This window comes from Xylocopa sonorina, chromosome 6 (genome assembly GCF_050948175.1).
Source record: "Xylocopa sonorina isolate GNS202 chromosome 6, iyXylSono1_principal, whole genome shotgun sequence".
In the NCBI taxonomy this organism is placed as follows: Eukaryota; Metazoa; Arthropoda; class Insecta; order Hymenoptera; family Apidae; genus Xylocopa; species Xylocopa sonorina.
Window position 1 is genome coordinate 2,642,320 of NC_135198.1, and position 26,402 is coordinate 2,668,721.

The following is a 26,402-nucleotide window of genomic DNA, read 5'->3' on the forward strand; positions in this document are numbered from 1 at the left end:
ACTTTAATTTTACTTAAAAGAACACGAGGAACATGGAAAGATCCAAAGCAAAATATTTTTAAATTGCTAATTGTAAAAACTTACATGTTACAAATATATGTATACAAATATATATGTATTTTGTATATATACAAAATGATCGTTGAATTTTTAACATTCAAGGTGCATAAAAGCATTTATTACTATTATTACTATCTCTACCTCATTGTTAATAAAATACAAAATAAATGCCAGACACAATTCATTCCCCCAAGGAAATGGATTTTTTAAAAGTCAATGAAACATTACATTTCACTAATTAAAGATTAAAGATTAATTAAAACGGTGAATCTATAATTTTTGCCAACTTCGAAAATATATACCTTAAATTAGTAAAAACGTGAGTTATCATCGTTGAACGTAGCTCGAGCTTGACTGATATCGCCAATAAACGATTCGATAGCGTCCACCGAAAAATACGGCAGTCGTTGATTCGTTCGGCTCGCAGAAGCAACAACAATATTTCCGTTCGAGATCCGAGAGTGCAACGATTAAATATTCCCGTACGATATTTCACACACGGAGTGATAGAAATTGACAGGGGGTAATCGATGAGTCAACACGATGGCGGACGAGAAATCGAATGGATTCGTTGGGAAGTTTTCATTTCGCGTTTATCAGAGGACAGCGACGGATCTGCACCGGTTTGCGGAATAAACAACCGAAGCTAGAGCGTTTCTCTTCTCTTTTTTCCAACTCCTTTCGCTCTTAAATTCGAACGCAACTTGTCAGGTCCGATATTATCGCGGATCGCAAATTGCATGGTGCTCGCAGACGACCAATAATAGTTCTCGCAATGGCACCTGTTCAGACATGAGAAAATTAAGTGTTCTACGTGAAAGAATAGTCTTTCGGACAGGCTCACTTCGCGCGTTAACTTTGTTAAATTGTGGATGACGGAAAGTATGACAACAAGAGTTGGAAACGGAAACGAGACATTATTAAATATGAAACGATGTTTGAACTAGTTTGATAAATGTGAGAGAGTGTCTTTAGAAATGGTGGGAATCCAACTTTTCGATTTTTATTATTTAAACGCTATACTATGACAGTGCTTCGTAACCTTTTATCTTCCACGACACAGCAACGTTTCCTCGACAATTCCGCGACACATCACAAGTAAAAGCTTGCATATACATAAATTACAATAATACGTACATGTTTACATTAGATAAGAAACACAGCAAAGTAGCTATACGTATGTAGATATTTACTTCACCAACACAAGAACAAAAATATTTAATCATAAATTACATACAATCGTGTCACACTAATTTCAGAGATTTTTTAACTTTAGTTGGGTTACTTCCGAAGAATTTTGTAGTTGCCTTTTCAATGTACTATAAGATACGCGCGGATTGGTCGGTTTACAGTTTAGTGGAGAAAGGTTTTTTTACTTTTATTCGCGGAGCAAAATTTAAAGGTGAAATGTCCTTTTTGGCTAGGGTAGCTTGCAGATATCAAATTCTCTCCCGTATGTCCGTAGCAGGTAATAAACCCAAGGAGTACCCCGACTATGTAAAGCAAACGAAAGGACTAAGAAATATTTTCAAAGGTGCTTTATTTTGAGCGAGGATTGTCTCGAACAAGGGATAGCAATGAACTGCCTTTTTTGCCAATGCTTTCCCTAAACGTGGATCCTCTGGGTCGAGGACGTACGTAACCCAGGCTTATGTCAGATCCCTAACCAACTAAGGCCTCTAATCAACTGTCTAAGAAATTTAAAAAATCAAAGATTTGCTAAGCGTGATTATTAACTACTGTTACAAATATGAAGATGACAATAAGAAACGGAAATTGTATCAAAAGTAACGGCGCCTTAGCTGTTATTATTGTTACGGATAAATTTGTATTTTAAAATTGTTTTAACACGTTCCATGCCCATGTGAGGCGTATCCACTTCTTGCTGAACTTTCCGTTCAAGCCATTTGAAATTTTCATTGTAAAACCAAGAATTTATTACTTTGTTGTATTATACACCTTAACCAATTCGCTGATAGCAAAAACTTTCGTGATTGCATTAGTATTGCCACTTCTGTTTAAAGTTTTTATATTCATATAAGCTCCGTCATTTCTATTTTTCTTTTTGCTTTGCAATGCAAAAAAATTAAAACATATCCGAAGTATATCCGTAGTTGGCAGCGAATAGGCTACACTTTACATTCTTTTCTTGATAATTACGGTTCTTACACTATTGCGAAGATAGTAAAGTATACGCCACAGGCAAAACAATTGAATTGCAAAGCGTGGAGAGTATACACGTGTTAAACCAATTGACTGGGACAGTGGTGAGCTTACAAACGAAAGAAATATTAATGTGAGAATGGATGAGTGAGAAATAAATTGATTTGTAAATGCACAGCGAGCGTAAGAGAATAAGAGAAGAAAAACGAAAGTATGCAACAGTCGGTTCGGCACGGAATGTGTTAAATTAGGTATAATAAAGAAAAGGTCTTTGAAAGTAGTTAGCATTTATCCTAAAGAATCGTCGTCATACAAATATAAATAAATCGTTGGACGATGTAGTTGAATTCAAATATGTTTAGAATATAATTATTAATTTTTCTCTGTAACAGCAGCAAACTACGATATAATCTGCATATATTCGCCCAGCGAAACGAAAAGTTTCGAATCGTTACGGATAGCGTCGGTTCTCGCGCTATTCCGTAACCTTGTTTCCGCTTTCATTGCAGTTTTCAACCAATGCAAACGGCGTCTTATTTGCGATGAAAATTCATCAGGGAAAAAACCTGGTAATAGCGAGCGAAATCGCGTAAACTTTTCCTCTTAGAGAAGACACGGCGAGGTTTAATAGCCGTCGCTTTTCATTTTATTCGTGCTTGTCGAAAGGAGACCGCGGATAAACTGGCAGAAATTCCGTCGAGCTACGAATCTATGGGATAAAACGACTCTGATATCGTTTGCTGCGAACATTTTTCAATTTAATTTTATACCATGTTTTTTTTTCATGGAGCAGGCAAATAGTACGTAGCAATTTTCGATATTGGTTTTGGAACTTTTTAATTATAGCATTGGAGTGTTTAAAGCAGCAGAGTTTTCAACCCCTTGCACTTGACACCTTTTCGAACAAGTTAGCAATAGAAACTAAATAGAAAATAGAAAATAGAAAATTTCCATTTCAATAGAAAACGTCGGGAAACTACTTCCACCGTAACTTTCTCAAAAATGCATGTTCTCTTGAACTTTTCTATGGAAATGGACATTTCCTATTGCTGGTAGACGTTAGCAATAGAATACTAGTTAGAAACTATTGCTAACGTCCAGAAAGGCGTCGAATGCAAAGGATTAAAATCGTTCGCCATGTTCTTTCAAAACAGTAAAAGCGACAACTTCAGGGAAACATGCAATTCTGAAAAAATTGCAGTGGAATGAGTTTTCATTCTGCAATCGCTGATCAATTCTGATATCCTCTCAGAGGATACATTCGAGTGCAAAGGGTTAATAAAACGATTTAAATGCTTCAAATAAATAAATAATTGTAGCATTTATACTTAATAACTACATTCCTTAACTTCACGAACACTGTACTGCTTTATTGCCACCTCCCCTCTGATCAAACATTTATAATTACTATGCAACATATAGAAATGATGGATAAAATCGATGATATAGTCTTGTCACTTTCTCAAAATTAGATTTCCAATTCTTGCAACAAGTGTATAATTTTTTTTTAACGTCGTCGATATAACGTACTTATTCAAGTATTAGGCAACGTAGACGATATTTTATACAATTAAATATTAACAACAAAATCGTGTAACACGACTAAATTTTCTTGTAGCGAGAACAACATTTGACTTTCTACGATCAATACTGTGCGCAATCGACTATTCCACGTAACCATGACTGGGTTAATATTCTCGACGCAAGTTTGCGTAAAATCGGCATCGAATCGTACGCGTAGACACCCGAGAGGCCCTCCGCGCGATCTCTGCAGGATGGTTATCGTGCACCACGCTATACATCATGCTTGCATATCGAGGCATGTATATTAGATTCGGTGTTTGCGGTGATCTGTCGGGTCGCCTGTCACGAGCCAACGAGTAACGCGATGTGGAACTACGAAAATATGTAAATGGACCCAGGGCACCTACTTGACCTGTCGTAGTCGGAGAGTATCGATTCGAGGATAACACAAGGACGAGATAGTTCTGTTCCACAATTATATTTCATACCACTTCTTTGTAAGTCCACGTTGTCTAGATTTCACGATCATTAAACAAATTTGGAATTTAGAATTTCATCGTAGAGGATAATCGAGAGAATCACGTGTTCAATGTTGTCCCTTTAATCCTTTCTTGCTGTTGATAACAATTCATTTGAAAGCAAACTGCAAAATTCTCTTAAACCTTGTAATATCGGTGCTGTATGGATTAAATAATTATAGTTATACAGCAGAGCCCCCTATAACACATGGACACGTTTCTTGTGCTACGAATCAGTGTTATACGAGCCACTCAAATTATAGAAATACACGAGTCGTTCAAAAACCAAAACGATTAAAATATTTCTTACACATATTTCAAATAATTTGCTTTAACAATCGAGACTTTTAATCTAAGATTAAAATTTATAAAATTCTATTTCATAACCGTATGCATCGTAACTTGCTGCTCTGAGAATGCAATTTTCATATAACGAATCAAATTAATGGTGCTATAATAAGTAAAAATAAATCGTGTTATAGGAGGGTTGACTGTTGGAAATGGAAGAAAACAAAATAGTACAATTCGATATTGCCTATGATCTAGTAACACGATTTGAGAAGCAACGCTAGTGGGGTAATATGTACTTGTCATTAAAGGTAGGTGTGTCCACGACGTGCGGCATGGTCGATAAAGCTTCCAGGGCTATTCGTTTCCGCGTTGTCGATTACAAAATGCATTGTCCATCGGGTGAATTTAGCGCGATTTCAGCCGTGTGCACGCCGTTACGCGCCATTTCCCTCCTTTTTTGGGAAATTCATTATAGAAACTCATTAAAACGAGCACGCACAGCAGTCGTTTTATTCGTTTTCCAAAAATGTATTCTGTACACTGTAAATGCGCGAGAACGATCAATGTTCGCTTAAAACGCTAAGCTTTAAAAATGGAACAAATCACTTGAAACGGTTTTTTGTTAAGACCAGATATTCAGTACTCGGCTAATAAGTGTTTAATTATTCATACGTGTTTAAATAATCTGATTAAATTTCAATTTTAAAATGCAAACGAAAATACGGTTTCGAAGTAAGGGACTATTTAAATCGTTTTATTATATTTGACAGAAAAATAAATTTCCAGGAATTAATTTATTTCCTGTCACGGTTAAATGAATGTGCAAATCGTTTCTTTTATCTCAATTAATGCTTTGAAGTATCAAACAAAATATATATTGTTATGTAAAAATAAATTTATTTCATATGAGAGTTAAATAAATTTGCGAATCGTTTTAGCATCTCAATTAGCGCTTCTAAATATCAAGTGAGAGATGTGTTATTACGTGTACTCATCTTGCATAATATGCGTGAGAACCTGCGTACGTGAACCGGAACAAACCTGACGCAGTTGACATAATAGAATCTGAAATTACTTGAGACATTATTAATGTTTGTTCAAGTACCAGCTAAATTGCCCTATTATTTCGTATGTCAGAGAAATAACAAGGTGATTCAGAGAGGAATCGAATCTTACGTGTCGTTGATTTCAAATAGCATCGAACTGAATAAAGTGGCGCCTTCTACGACGCTACAAAAATATTTTCAACACCGTAGCGTCTTTCGAGTGTGTACAATTTCTCCAAGCGAAAACCAACTTCAATTCTAATATAAAAGGACCTGACCCAACAAAATTAATTCAGCCACGTAAAAAAACCTGGAGTACCTTTCATCCCTTAAAATGAACCCAGCTACGCAGTCGCCCGACATTTTTGAGCAAAGTTGAAATTTTTCAATTAAAATTTAACGAACCTGTAAATTTTACGGAGGAACGTACAAACTTAATTATTCTTTAATCGTCTAAACTGAAATAATACGAAACCCTGCGTAACCAAGTTGATTAACTTGGTAATTTATTAAATATTAATTCGACCTGTTCCAGAGTACAGATACATTCGAAAGGAAGGAAGCGTCGTTTGAGCGTGTTCAACGAAATCCCTTTTTTATTAGATTCAATTCACCCCTTATTAAAATGTTAGTTGTCGATTCGTGAGCAACATTTCCAAGAACGTATCACGTTCGCGATGACGCAGTGCAGGGTCACGTAATTCATCCTTATGCGAGTGCAGTCTTGATTCACGCACATTATGTATATAGTTATTATCATGCCACGCTGTACCCGGCATAATAAAGTCCGTTTATGGACAGTGTTCTATGGTATCGTTCGACCTTTATAGCTCTCTACCTCTGTATAACAAAGATATCTTCATCGTCCTCTCGTGCTTGGTGCGTTTAAAACTTCCAAGCGAGTTAAACACTGTGTCCCGTAATTGACAATTCTAAAAAATAGCTACTCACAAGCATTCACGTTTCACGTTTCTTCTATTAATATATGAATTCCAGTGTTTAAAATTCCTCCAATTTGAATGGCTAAGCTATTCACTGTCAACTACGAGATATCTCGTAACAAGCGTTTGTACCAAAACTGTTAACCACGAGGTGCCTCGTACTTTGCGTTACAAGTTTAGATTGGTTGCGATTCGTCACAGAATGAATCTCTGAATTTGCCTGGCAGTGAATGGGTTAAAAGTTACCACGCTAACAGCAGATATACAGACAAACTAGTGACAATTATTATCAGAATCGAGCTCGCGTTACTTAATCGCTGATTTCTAATAAATTTGTTTAATAAATCACTGCAAGGTTGTAACCAGTGAACTTATTAGCGAAATTATTGAAACCGTTTACACGTCTGTAGAAAAATCGAATGGTGACAAGTTGTTCGATAAGGGTTCACTTTGGTCTCGAATGAAAACTGAACGCGCTCTGGTCAAAGACGCCGCTGATTACGATTGCTTTGGGGAATCCATCCAAGTCAATTAGCCGTGTCAAGAGTGCATCGACGTTTAATTCCCGCCATTGAGATGCAACTCACGACTTGGCCAGAATTTGCATGTACGTATAGTTCGTGAATCATCTTTGTCTCACCTTAGTCCAGCATTTTTCTGTCTGCTTATGTAGCGAGAAGCGACTTCAGCTCCCCAGCTCTTCCCATCGTTCGAATTTTACAAGGAAAAAATTAATATTTTAAACGAATAATTTCGGATAATTATTTTACGCGTTGAGAATAATATTTAATAAATCGCATAACGGGATAACTATTTTTCTCTATTTCTCGGAATTCAGATTGTTATTTAATTGATTGCGCTTTGAGTTACTTTTCAATTTTCTTGCCAACAACTCCCTGTTTTATTTGAAATTTACTTCAAAGCACAGTTCCTCCGCTGCTACTTGCAAACAAATATAAATATAGCGCTCGAACTTTGTTGCCATTCATATCTGTTTTTCTTTTTTTATTTATTGGCGATGACTCACATTTAACGAAGGACTATAATATTCTAAACAAAAGTTATTAGAAGAAATGGTATTTTGAAAATTTATTAGAAAACGTTAACTCTTTGCACTCGAAAGAAAAAATAACAGCATTATTATTTACATAACATTTGCAATTTCCTAATAGAATAAATAAAGTTATTACGATTTCTTATCGTACCGCGTTAAGTACTTTATTGAAATTGAAATAAATATTATTTCAAAACAATAATTCGCTCGAAATAGTATTCATATAACACACTATATGTTTAAGTAACATTGTGTGAGCTACTTATGAGAAAATCTGTATTTCTGGCGCAGTTGTTTGCATAATAGTATTGGAATGTGTTTGAGAAATTGTTTCAGGAACTGTTCATTTAAATACAGAATGGAAATAAAGAATGATTTCATTCAATAACGAGATATTAAAATAATCTTAGAAAAATTGAAGAAAATATTGATAAGATGGAACATCTTAATTACAAACAGGCCACGTATAACACAAAGTACTGAAAAAAATAATAATATTATTATTCTACAAAATGAATATTTTATCTAATAAATAGCAGTAATTTGCCTGTACGAGAAGAATATATTTCCTATCAGCATTATTTCTTAGAAATATTTCAATTCGAACAATCTTTTCCAACTTCAAATATCTCTCATCTCAGACTGTATTCGACTAAGAGACCGACACGACTGCTAAAATAAGGCACAACTTTCCATTTCCTCGCATAGAACCTCAAACTTCTGTCATCGCGTTCTCGTCAAGTTCATCGGTTCGAATCTTTCTTATATAATTGAGGACAACTTTTCGAAAACTCACCGATTGTCTCGATCCCTTTTGTCGCTATTCAATTTTGAATTCCCTTTCTCATCGCGTCCGTTTGGATGCTCGTGTGTTCATCGAACGTTCACTTTCTATTTACCGTAATTTCACCGTAGAATCACGAATTTTCCAGGCTAGCGGTCGTCGCAGGGGGGCAGGGAGGAAACCTGGGGCTTTCTCTCGGTCGTGAAAAGAGCAACGGGAGCGTTAACGACGAGCGGGAAGGTCCTTACGACACCACGGAAGGACACGGACTGAAAGGAAGGCTTGCAACAGATGCATAGCACTGTTGAGGCATCTGGGCATGACATCGGGGCAGGTGAGTTCGAATTTCGTTAAGTTCAGGGCCGTACACGGCTCCGTACGTGTAGCGTGTCGGACGAAAGGGAGGATCGCGAACGAGAAACTGATCGAGTTTTCTTAACACTTTCGAACCTCTGCGCATCGTATGACGCCAGGTATCATTTTTTACAGTGCCCCATGAATGTTGTACGACGCTTTTTAGATTTAGAATTACGCAAAAATAAGAATCTTGTAATTGTTTAATTTGAAAACAATTTAAATCCAAGCACACTTGAATATACCAAAATGTTACTTTTTGTTTTTATAAAAGAAACAGATCCCTATAAATATCTATTGCAGTAAATATGTTATATATATTAGATATCCTTAAAGAGTTATTTGTTAGTTCTATCGAACCACGAGAATATAAAATTTATTATTATTTTACAACTAAGTCAATTGCATAATATTATATTTTATTGAATCGTGACTATATCGTTTTTAAATTGAAAAAGTTTCTTTTCCTTTTTCTTGTAATAAGCAGGGGATGAATTGTTTTCAGGTACAAGTAAAAAATTTATTAAACCTTTATAAGTAATTGAAATTTCATATCTCATTCACAGTGTAAAAAAATTTCGAATGTTCATTGCAAGAAACAAACGAGATGCGATTTCTTTAAAATATGTCAAAATATTTCAGGACACCACACTAACCTGTGTTAAAATAACCAGGGTTCAAAGTATCAATCCTTTGCACTCTTTCGTCGAGTGTAACTCGTCATAAATAAATAAAAAAATTAAAAAAATAAATATGATAAAGTTTGAGGGCTATATTTAGTACAATTAATAATGGTGTGTCCTAACTAGTTAGAGTCCCTAACCCCAACTAAATAATATTCACGTAGAAAAAAGACAATTTTCTTCAATAGTAAGTTCACTTGTGTCGACAAAAATAAGTAACTTCATACACGAAGAAAAATGACCACCGAATAAACAAGAATTAAACAATAAATCCAATTACAAAAGCTAACGATGATTCTATTTAACTTCACCCTTTGGAAACGATGGATGTACACGACAAATATATTTCTGTAACATTTTCTTCAGAAAGAATTACCATTTGCTTCTATTTATGACAATACACCTATTACCTTAAAATAACGAAAAAAAATAATTGCTCATCAGAAAAAATAAGAAAAATATATACGTAAAAAATAACCGTACCATTGTTTCCGAACGACGCTTTAAAAGTTAACGAGTGAAATAAAGAGGTTAAAAAATTGTCCAACTTTTCCCGATACAGTCCAGAAACGGATTAATAGGAACTCGCCAGTGTCGCAGGTTGTTACGACTGACAAAGTGGATGATCATCGAGGAGGATAAAAGAATGGCCGTGAAGGCCACCTGCTTTTTAGTCCACCGGGTACACAGGGTGACCCGTAGGAAGTTTCGACCAGTTAGCTTCCTGCGTCTCCAGTTTATCTTAGTTACTATCTTAACCGTACAGCAACAGTTGAGGGTTGTTAAAAACTTTTCGCACCCCTTGGGAATCGTACAATCGTCGCTGGAAATATCTGCGAACGATCATTCGAGATAAGGAAACAAAATTTCGATCTCTCTCTCTCTCTCTCTCTCTTTCTCTTCGTGTACTCTTTTCCATTTTTTTTATCTTTTTTTTCAGAAACCCTCAGTTTTCGAAACGATCGGGAATCGGTAAGTTTGCCAATAACGCGGAGTTCACGGGAGGCTCGCGGATCCAATCAAAATCTTGGCGAACGAGAAAACGAGAAAATAAACGAGCCGCGATAGCGGAACGGTGGAGGAAATAAATGTTCGAGGGGAAATGATCGTCCCGGCAATCGATTCCGATGAAACAAATTATTTAGCGGGAATGTAAATAGAAGCGCACGATGGAGATTCGAATCGCGTACGCGTACCTTGTAATTTTAACACAAATTGTTGACTTTCAATTTTTGAATTAATTTCATATTGACGCACTCGTATCTAAAATTCTCGGTTCATAAATATATAACGTTGTTTGTCGGTAAACGTGAATTCTAACGCAATACTAACGCTATTTACCCACGATTCTTGAAAATTTCAATGAAATATATTTAATATGTTCTTTACTTCCTTATTCGTCTTTTAACAAACGAAGAATAGAGTCACGAATATTCTCTAATTGGTTTCGTATTTTTATCAGCCATAATGTATTACTCACGCACGACTACGTTCTTCTCTAAAATCGGGATCTCCCCGAAATTCGAGAATACAAATGACGTTTAGTATTACTGACAAGTTATATTAATTATCGACGCTAAAAAGCACGTAAATCATAACATCTGTTTTACTCTTTCGCCATGTTACATGAGGATTTACTGTACAAGCATATTTCAAAGTAAATAATTCCGTTTGATATGAAACTATAGAGCTTTCCATCATTAGAATAAAATGATTATGAAATAATACAAAATATTATGAAAATGCAAATATCGTAAAATAGCGACGGTTCTAAGAAAGAAAGAATTAGGTATTTTCAGGAGCACCGATTGCACTGATATTTGAGACGAAACTACAATAGAAAGCTCCCAACATTGAAACAGCCTGTATCATAATGAAAAACGTGTAACAATAAAATAATTGTGAGATAATATAATATATCGTGAAAGAGCGGCCTTAAAATACCATAATGATCGTTCTAAGGAAGGAAAAAAAAAATATCGAACAGGTTTTTTCGAGAGCACCCGTTGTACCGATACTTGTAGTACAGGTGCCGCCCTTTTCCGGACTGTTTTTCTCCGGGTCTGTCACAGGAAGAAGGGTGAACAGCGACCTCGTAACGGACAGTTTCAGGCTGGCAACGCAACGTACACGCGGATGTAATTCAATGGTGAACATGAAAAGGACGCCGGATGAAAGGTTAGAGGAATACACAATCGGACCACCGTCCTCCATAAATAATACCCCGGCATTTATTCCCGTAATATTTCATCGGCGATAAGAAGAATTAGGTCACCGATGATACAGCCTGCTAAAGGTCCATTAACGATCGGAAGATTAGAATGATACGACGCGGCGTTCGAACAACCATTCGATGACACTTTGCGTTCGACGAAGACGCTACTTCACGGTGCATGTATATATTTAATTATCAATATATTGTATATTTATATGTTTAATTAATATATTAATATTTAATTATAATTTATAATTATATAAATTATTTAATAATTAATTAATTTATATATTCAAATGTTAATTATGTGTGGGGAATATTCGAATAGAATGCGAATGAGAGCGAATGTGCGGAATGAATATGCTTTTCGCGTGAATGTGTTAAAACGACGAGTCAGTTGTTCATCGTCTGTTTTTAGAATAATATGTCAGTTCTAAAGAATTATCTAACGATTTATAAAATCTTCTAATTATCCTTAACTAATAAATATCCTACAATTGTATATTAATATATTAATTAATAATAAATACATAGTTGCATTTTAATATTTATAATTTATAGCTTGCTATAATGAAATATTTTAGCTACACAACCCTTTGAACAAGCTACATTAACCCTTTGACTATGGCTAACTTTCAGACGCACCTGATCCATCCGTCAAGTACACCGTTTACGGTGAAACTTATCGTTAGGCGTGCATTTCTGAGAATGTATATTCGCATAATCAAAACACTGAATTCCACAACGTAAAAGCAACATTATTTATTTCTCTGCATTCTACATCGTTACATTGCCCATTTTCTGAGCGCCAATTGTAGTCAGAGTTAAGAAATAGGATTTTATACGAAATTAATCGAACGAAAGGATACTGCAAGCAGACCAGTGACGGCCTCACGGTGTTCTGTTAATAAATTTAAGGAAACGTCTGTCAGAAATTTGTCAAACTCGTCTGAATGTTCTGGCATCTTCCTTGCACCTAACAGTGCGATATCAGATGATATTAGCTGAATTAAACTGTCACAGAAAGTCAATCATTTCTGCGATCATACCTACATTTATCTTTGCTCCCCGATTGTGAAGATATCTTACGTTAATTATACTAAACATAATTCTCTAACTTTGTTGTAATTTATATTTGTTTCTTTTTTTATTTATCTGAGTCGAGTCACACTCGACGAAGGGATGCAAAGAGTTAACTCTGTAAACCTTGGTCATTTTAAAACAGCTGAGTACGGTGTGAGAAAAAATGGTAACTCGTTTATTTCTTGTCCAATTATCGATTTCTGTCATCCCTTTAATAATATCGTTCAATTTTTATTTTTGCGGCAATTTTAAATCCAAATAACGTCATGTGACGCTCAGAGAAAGCTCACAGGACACCATACAAAATTATGTGTTAATCAATGTACAAAACGGCATAACGTAACGACTGACATCACAATCTCTTCTTCTGTCAACCCTCATTCTCCTTCTAACATCTTTAAACAACAACGTATGCAACGAAAGCAAGCCGATAGTACCAATCAATCGCAGAACGCATCCGTTTCTGGTAATAAAATTTGCATACGGTTCGTTTATTCGCTTCGTTTTAAAATACAATCGCCTCTCAAAGAGAGGAACGTTTCTTTACTGAATGTGCTTCCTCTCGCGACGCAGAGAGGAGAGAAGCGATAAAAGCCAGTCGCAAATTGCAATTCCCTCGTGCTCGCTGGGATACACCCTCGGCTCGAATCGTAAAATCGCTGTCTAGAAATAGGTCGACGAACCACTCGCTAACAGGACGATATTTGCTAGGATAACGCGTCGCGCTGTGTTTTTATCGCGATGTTACGCGGCCGTTCAAAAGACGTAATCGTTTCGCGCCCCTGGTCCGCCATTTTTCAGCGACGAGATAGATGTTCGACGCGAAATGAACAGTTGAAGAACAAATGGTGGCCAACGAGAAAGGGAATTCTTGCGAAGAATATAATGATGAAGATCGGATCATCCGAGACTTTCGTAACTTCCTCGCGTATATTTATTTTTCTTGACGTATCTCCGTTAATCGAGGAGAAAAGTTTCACCCACCATATGGAAGGGAATTCTACGGAACGTACGAACTTGTAGAAATATGACGTTCTGATTTAACGTCTTCTTAAATGGATCGCTGTTCTTCTTGGCGACATCTAAACGCGGTTTCTCTAATCTCTTCTTTTCGTAGCAGCGTTGATTTAACCCTTTGCACTCGGATGTCCTTCCTGAGAGGACGTCGGAATTGATTAAGGATTGCGCAGGTTAAACTTATTCCATCTCAACTTTTTCAGAAATCCATGTTTTGTTTGAAGTTCACTATTGCTGGCAGACGTTAGCAATAGAAACTGTTGCTTTCAAAGTATTATCAAAGCAATTTTAAACTATTGTAACTAAAATTTTAAATAGAAAATTTCGGGATAACTACTAGTATAGTAGAAGCTACTACCAATATTATATTTCCATTTCAATAGAAAACTTCAGGGAAACTACCATCAACAGAAAATTCATATATAATAGAAAATTTTAGCAAACTACCAGAATAGCTTCTGTTGCCGAGAAGGTGATGAATTTAAAGGGTTAATAATGAGTGAAACGGTAAAAAAGCGATAGTAACTGCTATGTAAGAATTGTATAGGTAGGAATAATTATAATTAAAAAGTTTTCCATAAAATATAAATTGATACAGAGTACTGGAAATGGAATATAGATTACACAGAGAACTAACTATTGTTGAGTTGGTACTCAGAAAGTAACTACGTAAGAATCTGTAAAAGCATTATTTTACGAAAACAAAATATAACAATTATTGAAAGAATTCCTTCGAGAACAATTATTCGAAAAATAAGTAAAAGAAAAATAATTATACATACAATGATTTTGCTTTCAGTTAATTTATATATTTTTTGTGCTATAACTGATTTATTTTTGTTCTCATTTGAACTTGAATTTATATTAATAATAAAATGAATTACTGGTTTCTACAAAACTTTCACAATAAATAGAGAATTTCGAATTTCTAGCTAATACATCATTGATGCTTAGAAAGCTGATTGCGAATCGTCAAAAGATTATTTTAATTTCACTTGCTAATTTATGTAAAAAGCATAGTGTGCAAATGTATCTGTACTTACGTTTAACGGAAAGTAAACGATAATAAACAAAAATTATAATAAAAAATTAAGGAACGTATCTTAGAAAATGTTTAATTGTTACTATCTCTTTCAACTAAATTTTTATTTCAAAATTTCTCCAGCTCTAATAAATCGAATTATAGCTGTATCAAACTACAAATTAAACAATTCATAATATACATCTATAAAAAGAATTCTTATTTTCCCCGATTTCCTTTACGTCTGTACGGTTACACGATCGAATAATAACAATTTAATTTATGTGCAATCCTTACAAAATAAAAAATGTAAGCACCTAAAATTTTAACCCTTTCCACTCAAAAGAAAAAGCAACAGCTCTTTCTATATGTACATAAACAAAACTTTCCTAAACAGGTTAGTAACTTGTAATCTGCTCCATCGAAGAGCCCTCGAGTAAGGCATTAAAATATAGGTATTTTATTGAAATTGAAATAAATACTATTTCAAAGCAATAATTCACTTGAAATAGTATTAATATAACGCAATATATGTTTAAATACCATTGTGCGAGCTACTTATGAGATAATCTGTATTTCTGGCGCAGTTGTTTGCATAATAGTATTGGAATGTGTTTGCGAAATTATTTCAGGAACTATAAATTCAACTACAAAATGGAAATAAAAATGATTTCATTCAATAGTGAGATAATAAAATAATCTTAGGAAAATTGAAGAAAAAATTGATGAGATGAAACTTTTTAATTACAAATAGATCACGTATAACACAAAATACTGAAAATAAAGAAAGAATCAACGACATTCATTTATTACAAGAAATGAACATTTTATCTAGAATAAATAACAGTTTGAAGACGAACTTTGAATAGCTCCTTAATAAGGCTCCTAATAGAGCCTTAGAGTGCAAAGGGCTAAAGAATAAAGTTATCAGGTATAAATAGCACATTTCTTTATTCGAAGCAAAGCACTTAAATCGTTTCATTAAAAATCTCGCAAGCCATGGAGATTGCATATTGCTGGATTAAGCATTCCAGTGTTATAATTAAAAAATTCCAAAACCAATATTGAACATTACAACACACTATTTACTTATTCCATGAAGAAATTCAATTGTATAAAATTCAATTGAAAAATGTTCGCGGCGAACGATATTAAAATCGTTTTATCCCGTAGATTCGCAGCTCGACGGAATTCCTGTCAGTTATTATTCCTCCCGTGGTCCTCGAGTGCAAAGGATTAAACATTCGAACACGAAATCTCCTACAACGCAGTTATTAACTAAAAATGTAATTGGAAGTGTTTCAATTTTCACTATTTACTTAAATCTCGAGGAAAATTGCCTCAGTTCTCGAATTAAAGGGACGTCAAAGGAGCAAATTCCACGGCACTCGCTCCGTTTCCTCCATCAGAGGATCGACCCTGATCTATTTCGCCAGCGATTTACCGCAGCGAGAACTCGTTCCCACAACGCGACTCCGCGCACGGAAAATAAGATTGCGCTGCGCCCGTTTCCGGTGCAGATAATCGCGGTGGAGACACACGCGCACGGCTTTGCTGGATAGAAGCGATATCGTCGCGGTTCTCCGCGGTTTCCAACCGGAATCTGGACACTGATTGCGTTTGATTCCAAGTTCTTTTCGATCTCAACCGAGTTACTGTTAGGAAGCACCCGAGTGCTATTTCTCTGCCTGAGAACCAGACTTAGCAGAGTGTATTTTTTCAAATTGAATTGTGTACAGTTTCTTACTTTTCTCTTTTTTATTTTATAACACGATGTGCACTTCCTTGGCTAAATGTTCTCGAAGCTATTTGTCTAATTTTTATTGTTTTCCCCGTTTCTTTTTTGTTTTCTGTAAATAGTAATAAAACAAAGATTATATTTTTTTTTCTTATTATAAAGAAATTGTTTCTGAAGAGGTTAATGATTGATAATTTGATACCAACGTCCATTTTTATTCAGATCCATTAAAATGCGTTAATTCTGAAGAAAAAATCTTGTCGCTGGGTTACTTGTTAGCTACTAGGATGATAAAATAAAGGAGGACTACGTCTAGAATAATTCAATTGCGTTTCTCGTACATAAATTCCAATTTTAAAGAAAAATTAAGGAAAATTTCCAAGTATAACAGAGCTTGTAATGTGGAACTATGTTTCCAATGGTTCACTGGTCGTGATAATTGCAGCTTTGGTTGGCAAGCGGAAATTCTACGGCATAAATTCAGCTTACCCAGGTTCATCCCTTTATGTATTTCTTTTTTAATTGTAATTCGCGTTTTACCTTCTGCTGCATCGTCGGAAACGTAGCTGTACGTAGTTCTTGTGTCTCTTAAAAAAAGGCTCAATCCATGAGAAAGAAATATACAAGAGAGTTGTTATCCGCGTAGTTTAGTTTAGTACTTTAACGCGAGACGAATCGATTTCACGGTGTCTTTTTCAAAGACAAATTGAATATCGAAGCGACTGTTCTTCAACTGTTTTTTTTTGCGATATTTATTTAACCAATAAAATACCTATAAATTCGATGCCAATCGCCAATACAAGTTCGCACTGTTATGCAATTAATAGTTTCGCAACAGCGACTGATGATTAAATTATTCAACAATACCAGTCGCGCGCGCAACGAAATGTTTCTAATAATCGAGTTACGCGCATAATAAGCGCCTCGAAGGCCGCATCGTCGTTAATCACAATGATTTCCAATTAGCCGCGCTTTCAACGAGTCGTTGACAGAGGACGAAACGAGAGTGTAAATGAAGATAATTGCGTAGAAACTGACGGAGAGAGGTTTAACCGAAGGTAAATCACACGCGTAATTTAGAACGGGACGGTTCGAGTAGAAGAGAAAGCTGAACGAGTGAAGAAAAGAAAGAAAAATGAAGAAGATCACCTCTGAACGTCTTCCTTTAATCTCAATTTGAACAGCCCAATCGTTGCGCGGAGCGATGCCAGCCCTTTAATCTCGAGTATACATTTCTGCCCGAGGCACAGAAAGAGGAATCTAATTTACGAAAGAATCTGGAAAAATTTTATCCCCTTTGCTGGCGAGCGAACTTTTCTACTGTGCATAAGTCGATTAAACCCTGTCTTATCCATCGTGGAGATCAAGGACAACCATTTGTACCTCCTCCACGCTCACATTTTTGTAATGCTCGATTAAAATTCATAGTTCACATTCGACGGTGTAGTAATAACGATTTGTATTCGATCCTTTGCGCACTTTCACTCGACGATAAAATATAGATCGCTGTGTTTGCTTTCGGAAATATTCGTTGCCATAACTCGACGAATTGTATAAATACTTTAGAGATATCTAGATGTAACGTTTTTCAACTGGTAAACGATAATAATTCAAATTTTATAGGAATTTCTCGACGTTTGTAGAATTTATTCTCACGAACGTGATTATATTTGTAATTTTACATGTGTATTTAAAGATAAGAGCAACAAATGTTTAGGGGAATATATTAGAAACTTGGAATCTGTTAAATGAGAATGTAAAATTTTTGAATTGTATAAAGTCATTAGTGGAAATTAAATGTTAACATTTTTTAAATTTCTAACAGTATTCTCTTTCAATACAGTTATTATAATTATGAGTTATGAATAAGTACATTATAGTGACAATTATCGATTTAGAACGCAAGTTTGTCCAACCTATCTTCTTTTTCTTCAATTAATAATAAAATATCGATATCACGATTTTCTAAAAATGTGAGTGTAGTATGTTTGCATATAATAATATATTATTTTCGTCCACTTAATTCTGCATTTCAATCTTTCGAATAAATACGCAAGGGTGTTATTAAATATTACGGACGGCCAACTATTTAAACGCGATTCGATTAAATCAAACCTGACTTACTCGGCCGAATCGAAGCGTCGAAATTGAAACTCTACCAACATCATTGACCTAGAATTTTAATCACACGATAACCCATGCAATTTTTATTTGAAAAGCAGGCATGCTTCGCCTCACATCCACCATAAAAAATGATTTCTCAAATATCATTTATTACTTATTTATTACATTCTTCTTTAGACTTTTTTATGTTACTCTTTAGGTGGAGGCTGTACAATTTGTATTTCTAATTAAACACTCGATAGAAACAAAATATTACCATTTTTGATTGTTACAATTATTAAATAAATTTTTCAAAAATGGAGGTCTTGCCAGATCAAATTCTCGTCCTCGAAAATGGTATAAAGTCATTGAACTAGCACGATCCCATTTCAAGATAAAAAAATATACAAATACACTTATATAAACATTAAACATACATTTCTTGATCCTATAATAATATTAGAATATGATTTTGACAGCTGTAAATATTTATTGTCACACCTGTTGATCAATTACTTTAATTAAGACAAAACCTCTGCCTAAGACGCAACATCGACAGATATATTTGTCAGCCCAAACTCCCTCTCCCCCCTAGCATAAGATTAGATAGGTACACGTAATAAAGTGCAATTAAATGTTTCGTTGCTTAGATTGAAACGCGCGATAGACGCGCCTTAAACTAACAAGATTCAGAATAAAAATAAAATCGAAACGTACCCAAGAATTCCGTCCAGCCAGCGCTAACACGGCGAAGACGTTCCCATGAAGGCCTTCTCGAAGCCGGACGCCGATTAGAAAATTAACGGGAGCGCGGTTACGTGGAAATTTCTTGCCGAAAAACTCGCCGATGAAACGCGAGGGCCGCGTCGTTGCGCGAAATGCGGGAACCGGTTTAGCATTCGCTGCCCCGGACGCGGGGAAAGGTCCTCCACCTTTACCACTGTGTGTCCCTTAAACCGCCGCCGCGTCCATTTTGGTAACGCGTCCAGGGGACGGTCCTCGGTGTCCCGCGGAACGAAACTGTTTCTTCTTCGACCGCATCCTGCGGCTGCGCCGCTTTTTCACGGCTAAGGAAACGTCACCCTCCGCGGTCAAGACCCTTCGCCCGCCGCGGATGACCTTCACGACGGGTTGTCGGTCACTCGACGCTCCGAGGGGGCTTTAAGCCGCTCCTTTTCGAGCGACACCTGCCTACCGCGAGCGCAACCGTCTCTATCCGCCTCTGACTTAAAATCGCGACGACGTTACCGTCCCGCGCGAGCCCATCCACTGGCCTCACGCAATTACCGTGATGGCTCATCGAGCGGACACTTTGCGACCGTCACCGATTTCGTTCCACCTCGGGAGATTTTAATTCCCTCGGAGAGATTCCAGCGAGGCGTTTCGCGATTTCTACAATTATGAAACACTGATTTGGTGACTCACGGGAGCTTAAGAAGCCTTGGAATCGTTAAGTTAGAAAGTAGCGTTTACGAATATGCTTTTTTGTACGTTAACGATTTTAATCTCTCTATCTATCGGATCTACCAACACTGCAATTGTTGCTGATTTCATTCCACGTCGGGAGATTTTTATTCTATGAGAGAGATCGTAGCGAGAATTCTGGAAATTTCTTTAATTATGGAATACTCTGACTTATTTACGCTTGATAACCGAAGAGAATGATTAAGAACTGCTTAGAAAGCTCTAGAATCACTAAATTAAAAGATATCATTCATGAATCTGCTTTCTTTATACGGCAACGATCTTAATGTTTATCATACTCTTTACCGTCGACTTCTTACTATGATAAAAAGCAACCGGATAAAAAATTCCATTTCAATTCTGGTCCCAAGCGAGCATACGAAACCTTAACGAAACGCACCGAAATTACATTAAACTATGTCTTTAGTGTAATATCTACTAATTCACGAAAGACAAGTACATCAAAACACAGACCTCTCCCCCTCTGTTTTCCTACGGAGTTTCTAGAACAACTGGGACAAGCATCCTCGCGGCGTCTCGACTCGCAAGATGGTAGACGCGAGACAGACGTAACCGAAGTAACTTGGCAAAGTGTCGTCTTACAAAACGACGACTCGCGTGATCGAGAAGCCGACGCTCGGCTCGCGTCGTCGCCAGGGACGATCGCCACCTCCAAACGCGATCGCGTCACCGGAAACTGGAAACCGGCGGAGGGTGAACGTTCAATCGCGAGCTCCTCGCTGATTCCATCGATGGCCCATCGATTTCGTCGTTCTCACCGAGCACTTTTGTATGAATCGCGACAACATCGTCCAAGGTACGCGATACCTCGAGCTGACGCTCGACTCACATGCCGCGCACTGCACGGTGGCTAACGGACGGGTTCAATTAAAGAGTGCAATCGACCGTTTCCACCTGGCGACGTCCCGTGATACACTGTCGCTGTTCGATGATTAATCACCGTGGCACTCGTCGAAGAAGAGGAGCAGCTCGCGCGGATAGAAACCGGCGAGCACGCGGACGATCGTGAACTGAGAGGCTTCTTGGGCAACCGAGTCGGAGCAGCCAACCGCGTGACTGGTCACGAGGACATAAACAAAGCGTGAGAGACGATTGGCCGAGACGCTACCTGGCCATTCAGGTATGCTTCGCGGATACTCCTGTGGCGTTTATTATATACTCAACCGAAGGCTTTTTATCGGTCTAACGTCGAGGCGCTTGACGAACGCGCTAGTGCCATTTTGGATACCGATCTTTCCAGCAACGCTCGACTCTGTAACCGGTAGGCGATGATACTCGTGAGTCCAAAATGGTGTACGCGTAATGGTAATTAGCCGCGATTAAATCGATGGCGAGCTCTTCGTTGCTCGGCTATTCGGAGCGGAGTCTATGTTTGGAGCGGCTCGTTTCGTAAATAACGTTGATGGACGAACGTGGAACGCCGATCCGACGAGCACGGTGGCTTCTTTTACTTTCACTTCATTGTTTACATGCTCGACACTCGCGGCCGGGCTGTTGGCCACAATGGTAACACCGTGCGCCACGTGCCTTGAAGAGAAAATTCGCGAGAAGGAAACGACGGACACGGGCTCGTCTCGGTGTCGTTCACTCGGCGCAGGTTAAACACTGCCAGGTAGTCGTCGGAGGCGCACACTAACGTCGGAATTCTCGTGTTACGTGCCACAATAGCCTGGACGCACGTGAAAGGGCTCCCCCTCCACGAATGTCACGAAATTCAGGAGGCTCGTGCACCTTTCTGAGCGGGAGCGTTGCTCCCTTCTTGCCAATCGGAGTGGGGACAACCGGTTCTCTTCTTCACACATCCTCGAGTTGCTACTAGACGGGACTGCCGATTGGCGGAGACGAGACGGGGCTCAGGACCGTACCAAACATTGGTCTCCGACATAGAACGAGTGGAACCACAGATTTAATATCTTCTACTCGATTTTTTAATGTCACCAGATGGCGTTTCGAAGAGCGCGATGCTTTTATTTTGCTTAACGGAAAATTTCCTTTTCACTATTGTTTTAAACAATCTTTTTTCTATGTACATTTTTTCTTTCCCTTCTCATACCTTTCTTATTAAATGCACATCCACGCTGTTTGCATTCAATATTTTTGCATGAATTATTCTTTCTCTTAATTAAAATTCGTTACTCTTTTCTACATTTTCGTTAATTCTTTCTTCCCCCTATTAGTCGCCTCTTACGACAAGCAGGGGATACTGTGGGTGTATTCTGATCCCCACCGCACAGGGATGAGCGGAAGAATGAGCAGTGACGATTGAAAACGGAGTCGAAAACGGCTTCGAAAACTTCATTTTGAAATACTTTGGGCATACTTTTCGATGTATTTGGAAACCGCGAAGTCTTCCAGCTATCGAAAACGAAAACGCCCCTCGTGAAATTGCGTGCGAATGTGATTCGAGTAAAGAAATAAACGTAATAAATACATTGGATACGTTCGATGAGTGTTGAATTTCGTCCAGGAAAGTTTTATTCGTGTAATTGTAAAAGAAACTTTTCCTTTCCTGCGCAAACGATTAGCCTCGCTACGACGCGACTTGGCCAGCGAAACTTTAACTTTCATCCTTACCGCATAACAAATGGATTCGTAAATGGACACGAAACGATTTACTCGGCGGAGGTACGCGCGTGTGGATACCGTGTCGAACACGTCTGCCACGGAAGGCGATAATGGCGCGGCGTTTCTGCAATTCAACTTTGAACTGGCGACATTTCCCAGTGGCTAAAAACTTCTCATCGCTGAATTGTTCCTGGAGGACACGTCCGCTGGGAGAATCGGACCGAACGCCTACAAATGCGAGCGTCTCGTGGGCCGCACGCTTAATCAACGTCAAGAAGGGGTATTATAAAGCCGAACGATTAATAACCTCCTCACTACGCCTCGCGGAAAAAGAAACGAGCTTAACGCGTTATCCGATTTTCTGTCTTTTCTGAGTAATCACGAAGAACGATAACAGTTATCGTGTTCGATTTTGTGTTGAACGCGGACTGTTGACTCCGTGTAAATGACGAGATGTCAGGATGTTTGGCAAATAGTATTTTTTAATTATTTGCCAACGCTATGGTTTTGTTAACCCCTTGCCTTACGATTTATATTCCGATGACGCGCGCCATAAACAACAAGATTAATTACGTTCATAGAATCTATCATTTACGTGACATTTGTAATTTTCTAACAGAATAAATGAAGTTATTTCGATTTGTTTTTGTCCTTATGTTGTGAACTGAAAATTATTATGATTCACATAGTTGTGAAATGAAATTTTATAAAAGAAAAGTCTAGATATAATTTAGTACGTATATAAAAGTAGGAGGGTCGCCGCAATTTTAGTTCCAAATTGACTGTATACATTTCTCTTTGGATGATAAACAAATAGAAACACGTACAAAACGTTATAATAACGATAAAAGATGTAACAACAACCGTTACGTATTAAAAGAAAAGGAACGAACAAAAAGAATATGTGAAACGTAGCATTTGTACAAATACAAGCTGTGATTCTGACCCTATTGGTCTCGTTAACTCGAACACATGGCGCGGCCGTCTGATTAGAAGTGGCTCGATCTACTGGTATCGCGTTTCGCCATGCCTTTCGGATGGCGGGGCAAGTAGTGCAAAATTATCGTTTATCAGTATACGTTTCTACCACATGTAAACCGTATGCCAGATTTCCTTCAATTATGTTAAAGCGATAGATAGCTATCCGTGTAATCAGATTAAAAGCATCGGAATACCGTTGAAAGAAATAAATATATAGTTGAAATCAGCACAGCAGACATTCTCGAATCGAGCACGATTGTGAAGTTCAAATACTATCAGAAATGTACATTTTTCTATTAAGATCGTATCGCTATTAAAGGAATATAATTTTTTAATTAAAATAAACGAGTTACTATATTTCATTGATTTAGATAATATATCATATATTTCGTATCTGTAAATAGAATCATTGAAAGTGGAACTTAATTAAACATTTTTCCAACTTAAGAACAATCGAACAGTTAGAATCTACCATATCCATAATTCATAGAACATTAAACATGAAATATATTTTTCAAATTAATATATCTTGCACAATTGGAGCAAAGATACTTTGATACAAATCTGCTTGCGCCTGTTCTAGATTCACCAGAAAAAGTTTGATTAAACTCGACAACGCCACAGCTGTGGCCTCATCTGCGCCATTTAGATTCTCCGAGCGGAATCGGTATCATCTCAGCCAATCAATTCAAATTTCGTTACACAATATAATGGAGGAATTAGGTTAATCGTGGGATTAGATTAACTCTTGTCATCGCGAGCCAAAACATCGCCTATTAATCGGAAGACGCGAACTTCGGCTAAGTGGAATAATTGCAGAAGTTAATCAAAACTCTCCGAGCAATCGATAAAGAGTACAACTTCGCAGGTAAGCTCCGCTGGAGCCACGACGCGAAGAGCATCAGAACTTCCTAACTGACGTTGCTTTTTACGACGTTCGATCTCCGCAACGTCCTCCGTTTGCTCGCGTTGCCAACTTTAACGAAACGATGCTGACGGCAATTAACGTGTTCATAGACGAGTTAGAGATTTAACTCTCCAACGGAAGTAAAATTGTTTCCCTAATAATTCCAATTGCGACGGTCCTCTAATATTCATCGCGAGGGAGACAGCAATCTTAACTGAATTGTTTTATGCATAAGAGGATGCATGGAAATCCAGGTAAAAGAATCGAGAATTTTCGATAAATGAATCTACAAAAGGATATGTGTGAGAAACGCGAATTTAGTTTAAGAAAAGAAAAGTACTGTGCATAATAAAATTGTACAATTACAATTACACATCCGCCTGAAATAAGGTATTTTTTTAGTTTTCAAGTTCAACTAATTTTTGTAAATAGTAAAAAAGGTTGATAAAACATTATAAAATAACGTCTGGATTTTCACATGTTAGGATTTTGGCTGTCAGGGTTGTGATTGTCGAGATTTTAGGATGGACTTCGTACTTTATGATTCAACTGTCGTTTTGTCTAGAGAAATATACAGTAAATTATTCTTCGTTGTTTTCAACGAAGTCGTTAGTCTATGGTCTCCCATTTGAATACACCATGACACATTTCCAAAGTTTCCATAATGGAACGTTCCTTTCCATTTCCTGTGGCCCAACGACGTTCGAGCGACGATGAAAAATACTCTGCATGTTCACCTCGTGGTACGAATCTACGACTGCTGGCAATCGACGACCATCGCCAACCTTTCCCGATATCAGGGGGTTACGATCGAGCAACCTCGAGATGGATTTATTTCCGTCCGAAAAGCGTCGAACCGGTAGCAAAAAGTAATCGTAACACTTACCCAAGACTGCTCTGTGGCCCTTTACCCTCCTGCCGATGTTGGGCGAGACGAGGCTGAGCCTGTCGCTTCTGGTGCCCAACAAGGGGCTCGGACTCCTTTTGGGCGGCGGTTGATCAATGAAAAGCCCGTAACCGCTGCCAACGTTCACGGCGTTGCTGCCGTTGACAGTACCAACCCCTCCTGCGACGCTCCATTCCGCCACGCTGTCGATCGAGCTGCTCCTTGGAAGACAGGAGCTGGTCGTGCTGCACTCCCGTCTGTCGATCAGTTCGAGTTTTCACCTGGCTTTCGCCAACTGCTCATACAGCATGTCCCAAATTTCTCGCAAGATTTTCATTTTCCGCCATTTACGCGGTATTGCGTTACCAACGGGGGAAAAAAGGCAGCGTAACAGCTGGCAGTTCAGAGTCATTAAAAATGGAGAGCAACGTGTTTCCATTGCCGAACAATGTTTGAAAGATAATTAAGGTTTGGCAGTTACGGTTCGCAATGAACTTCTGCTGTGAATTTTGGGACACCCTTTATTTCGAAGGGAAAGTGTGCGGCTGACGGTTTCACGAAAGATAAAATCGTTCGAGGAAAGGGAGCAGAGCTGAAATTTGGGGAGGAGGAGGGTGGAGGGTGAATTTTGAGCGACGCTCTTTAAATGACGGTGCCATTAGATCGAAGAAATGCAATTCGGATTAAAATTAGATAAATTTTGAAAAGGCTTAACCTATTCATGACGTGGCATTTTTTCGGAAACCATCTTCAGGTGCGACAATTTTATTTTCGTTTATATTAATTATTTCTAGCAGAAAAATTGTTATATATCTTATCCTCAAGACAATAATTTTACTAATGACTGCTAATTCAAGGTTAGTTTTGACTCGGAAAATCTGAACACACACAGTTTGTAGCTCATCTCGAATGGGTTAATTAACTCTTTTGCTATCAGAGTCTCAAAAGGAGAACCATTCTCGCCAGACCAATAGCATCTTGTA

At 37.6% G+C, this 26,402-nt stretch overlaps 2 protein-coding genes across 4 annotated transcripts in view; one reads left to right on the plus strand and one right to left on the minus strand.

Annotated features, from left to right (window-relative positions):
* The window catches only part of Maf-s (MAF bZIP transcription factor K), a 475,183-nt gene that overhangs the window by 312,759 nt on the left and 136,022 nt on the right, over nt 1-26,402 (plus strand). The window lies entirely within an intron of this gene.
* Nucleotides 1-26,402, minus strand: part of Wake (ankyrin repeat and fibronectin type III domain containing protein wide awake) — a 206,016-nt gene that overhangs the window by 46,772 nt on the left and 132,842 nt on the right. For 2 of the 3 annotated variants that reach the window (XM_076896587.1, XM_076896588.1), the window contains exon 6: nt 25,420-25,676. In XM_076896587.1, coding sequence (XP_076752702.1) covers nt 25,420-25,676 — 257 coding nt within the window. Of the gene's footprint in view, nt 1-19,312; nt 19,750-25,419; nt 25,677-26,402 lie in introns of those variants that run through there. The other variant, XM_076896589.1, reaches the window with a different exon arrangement.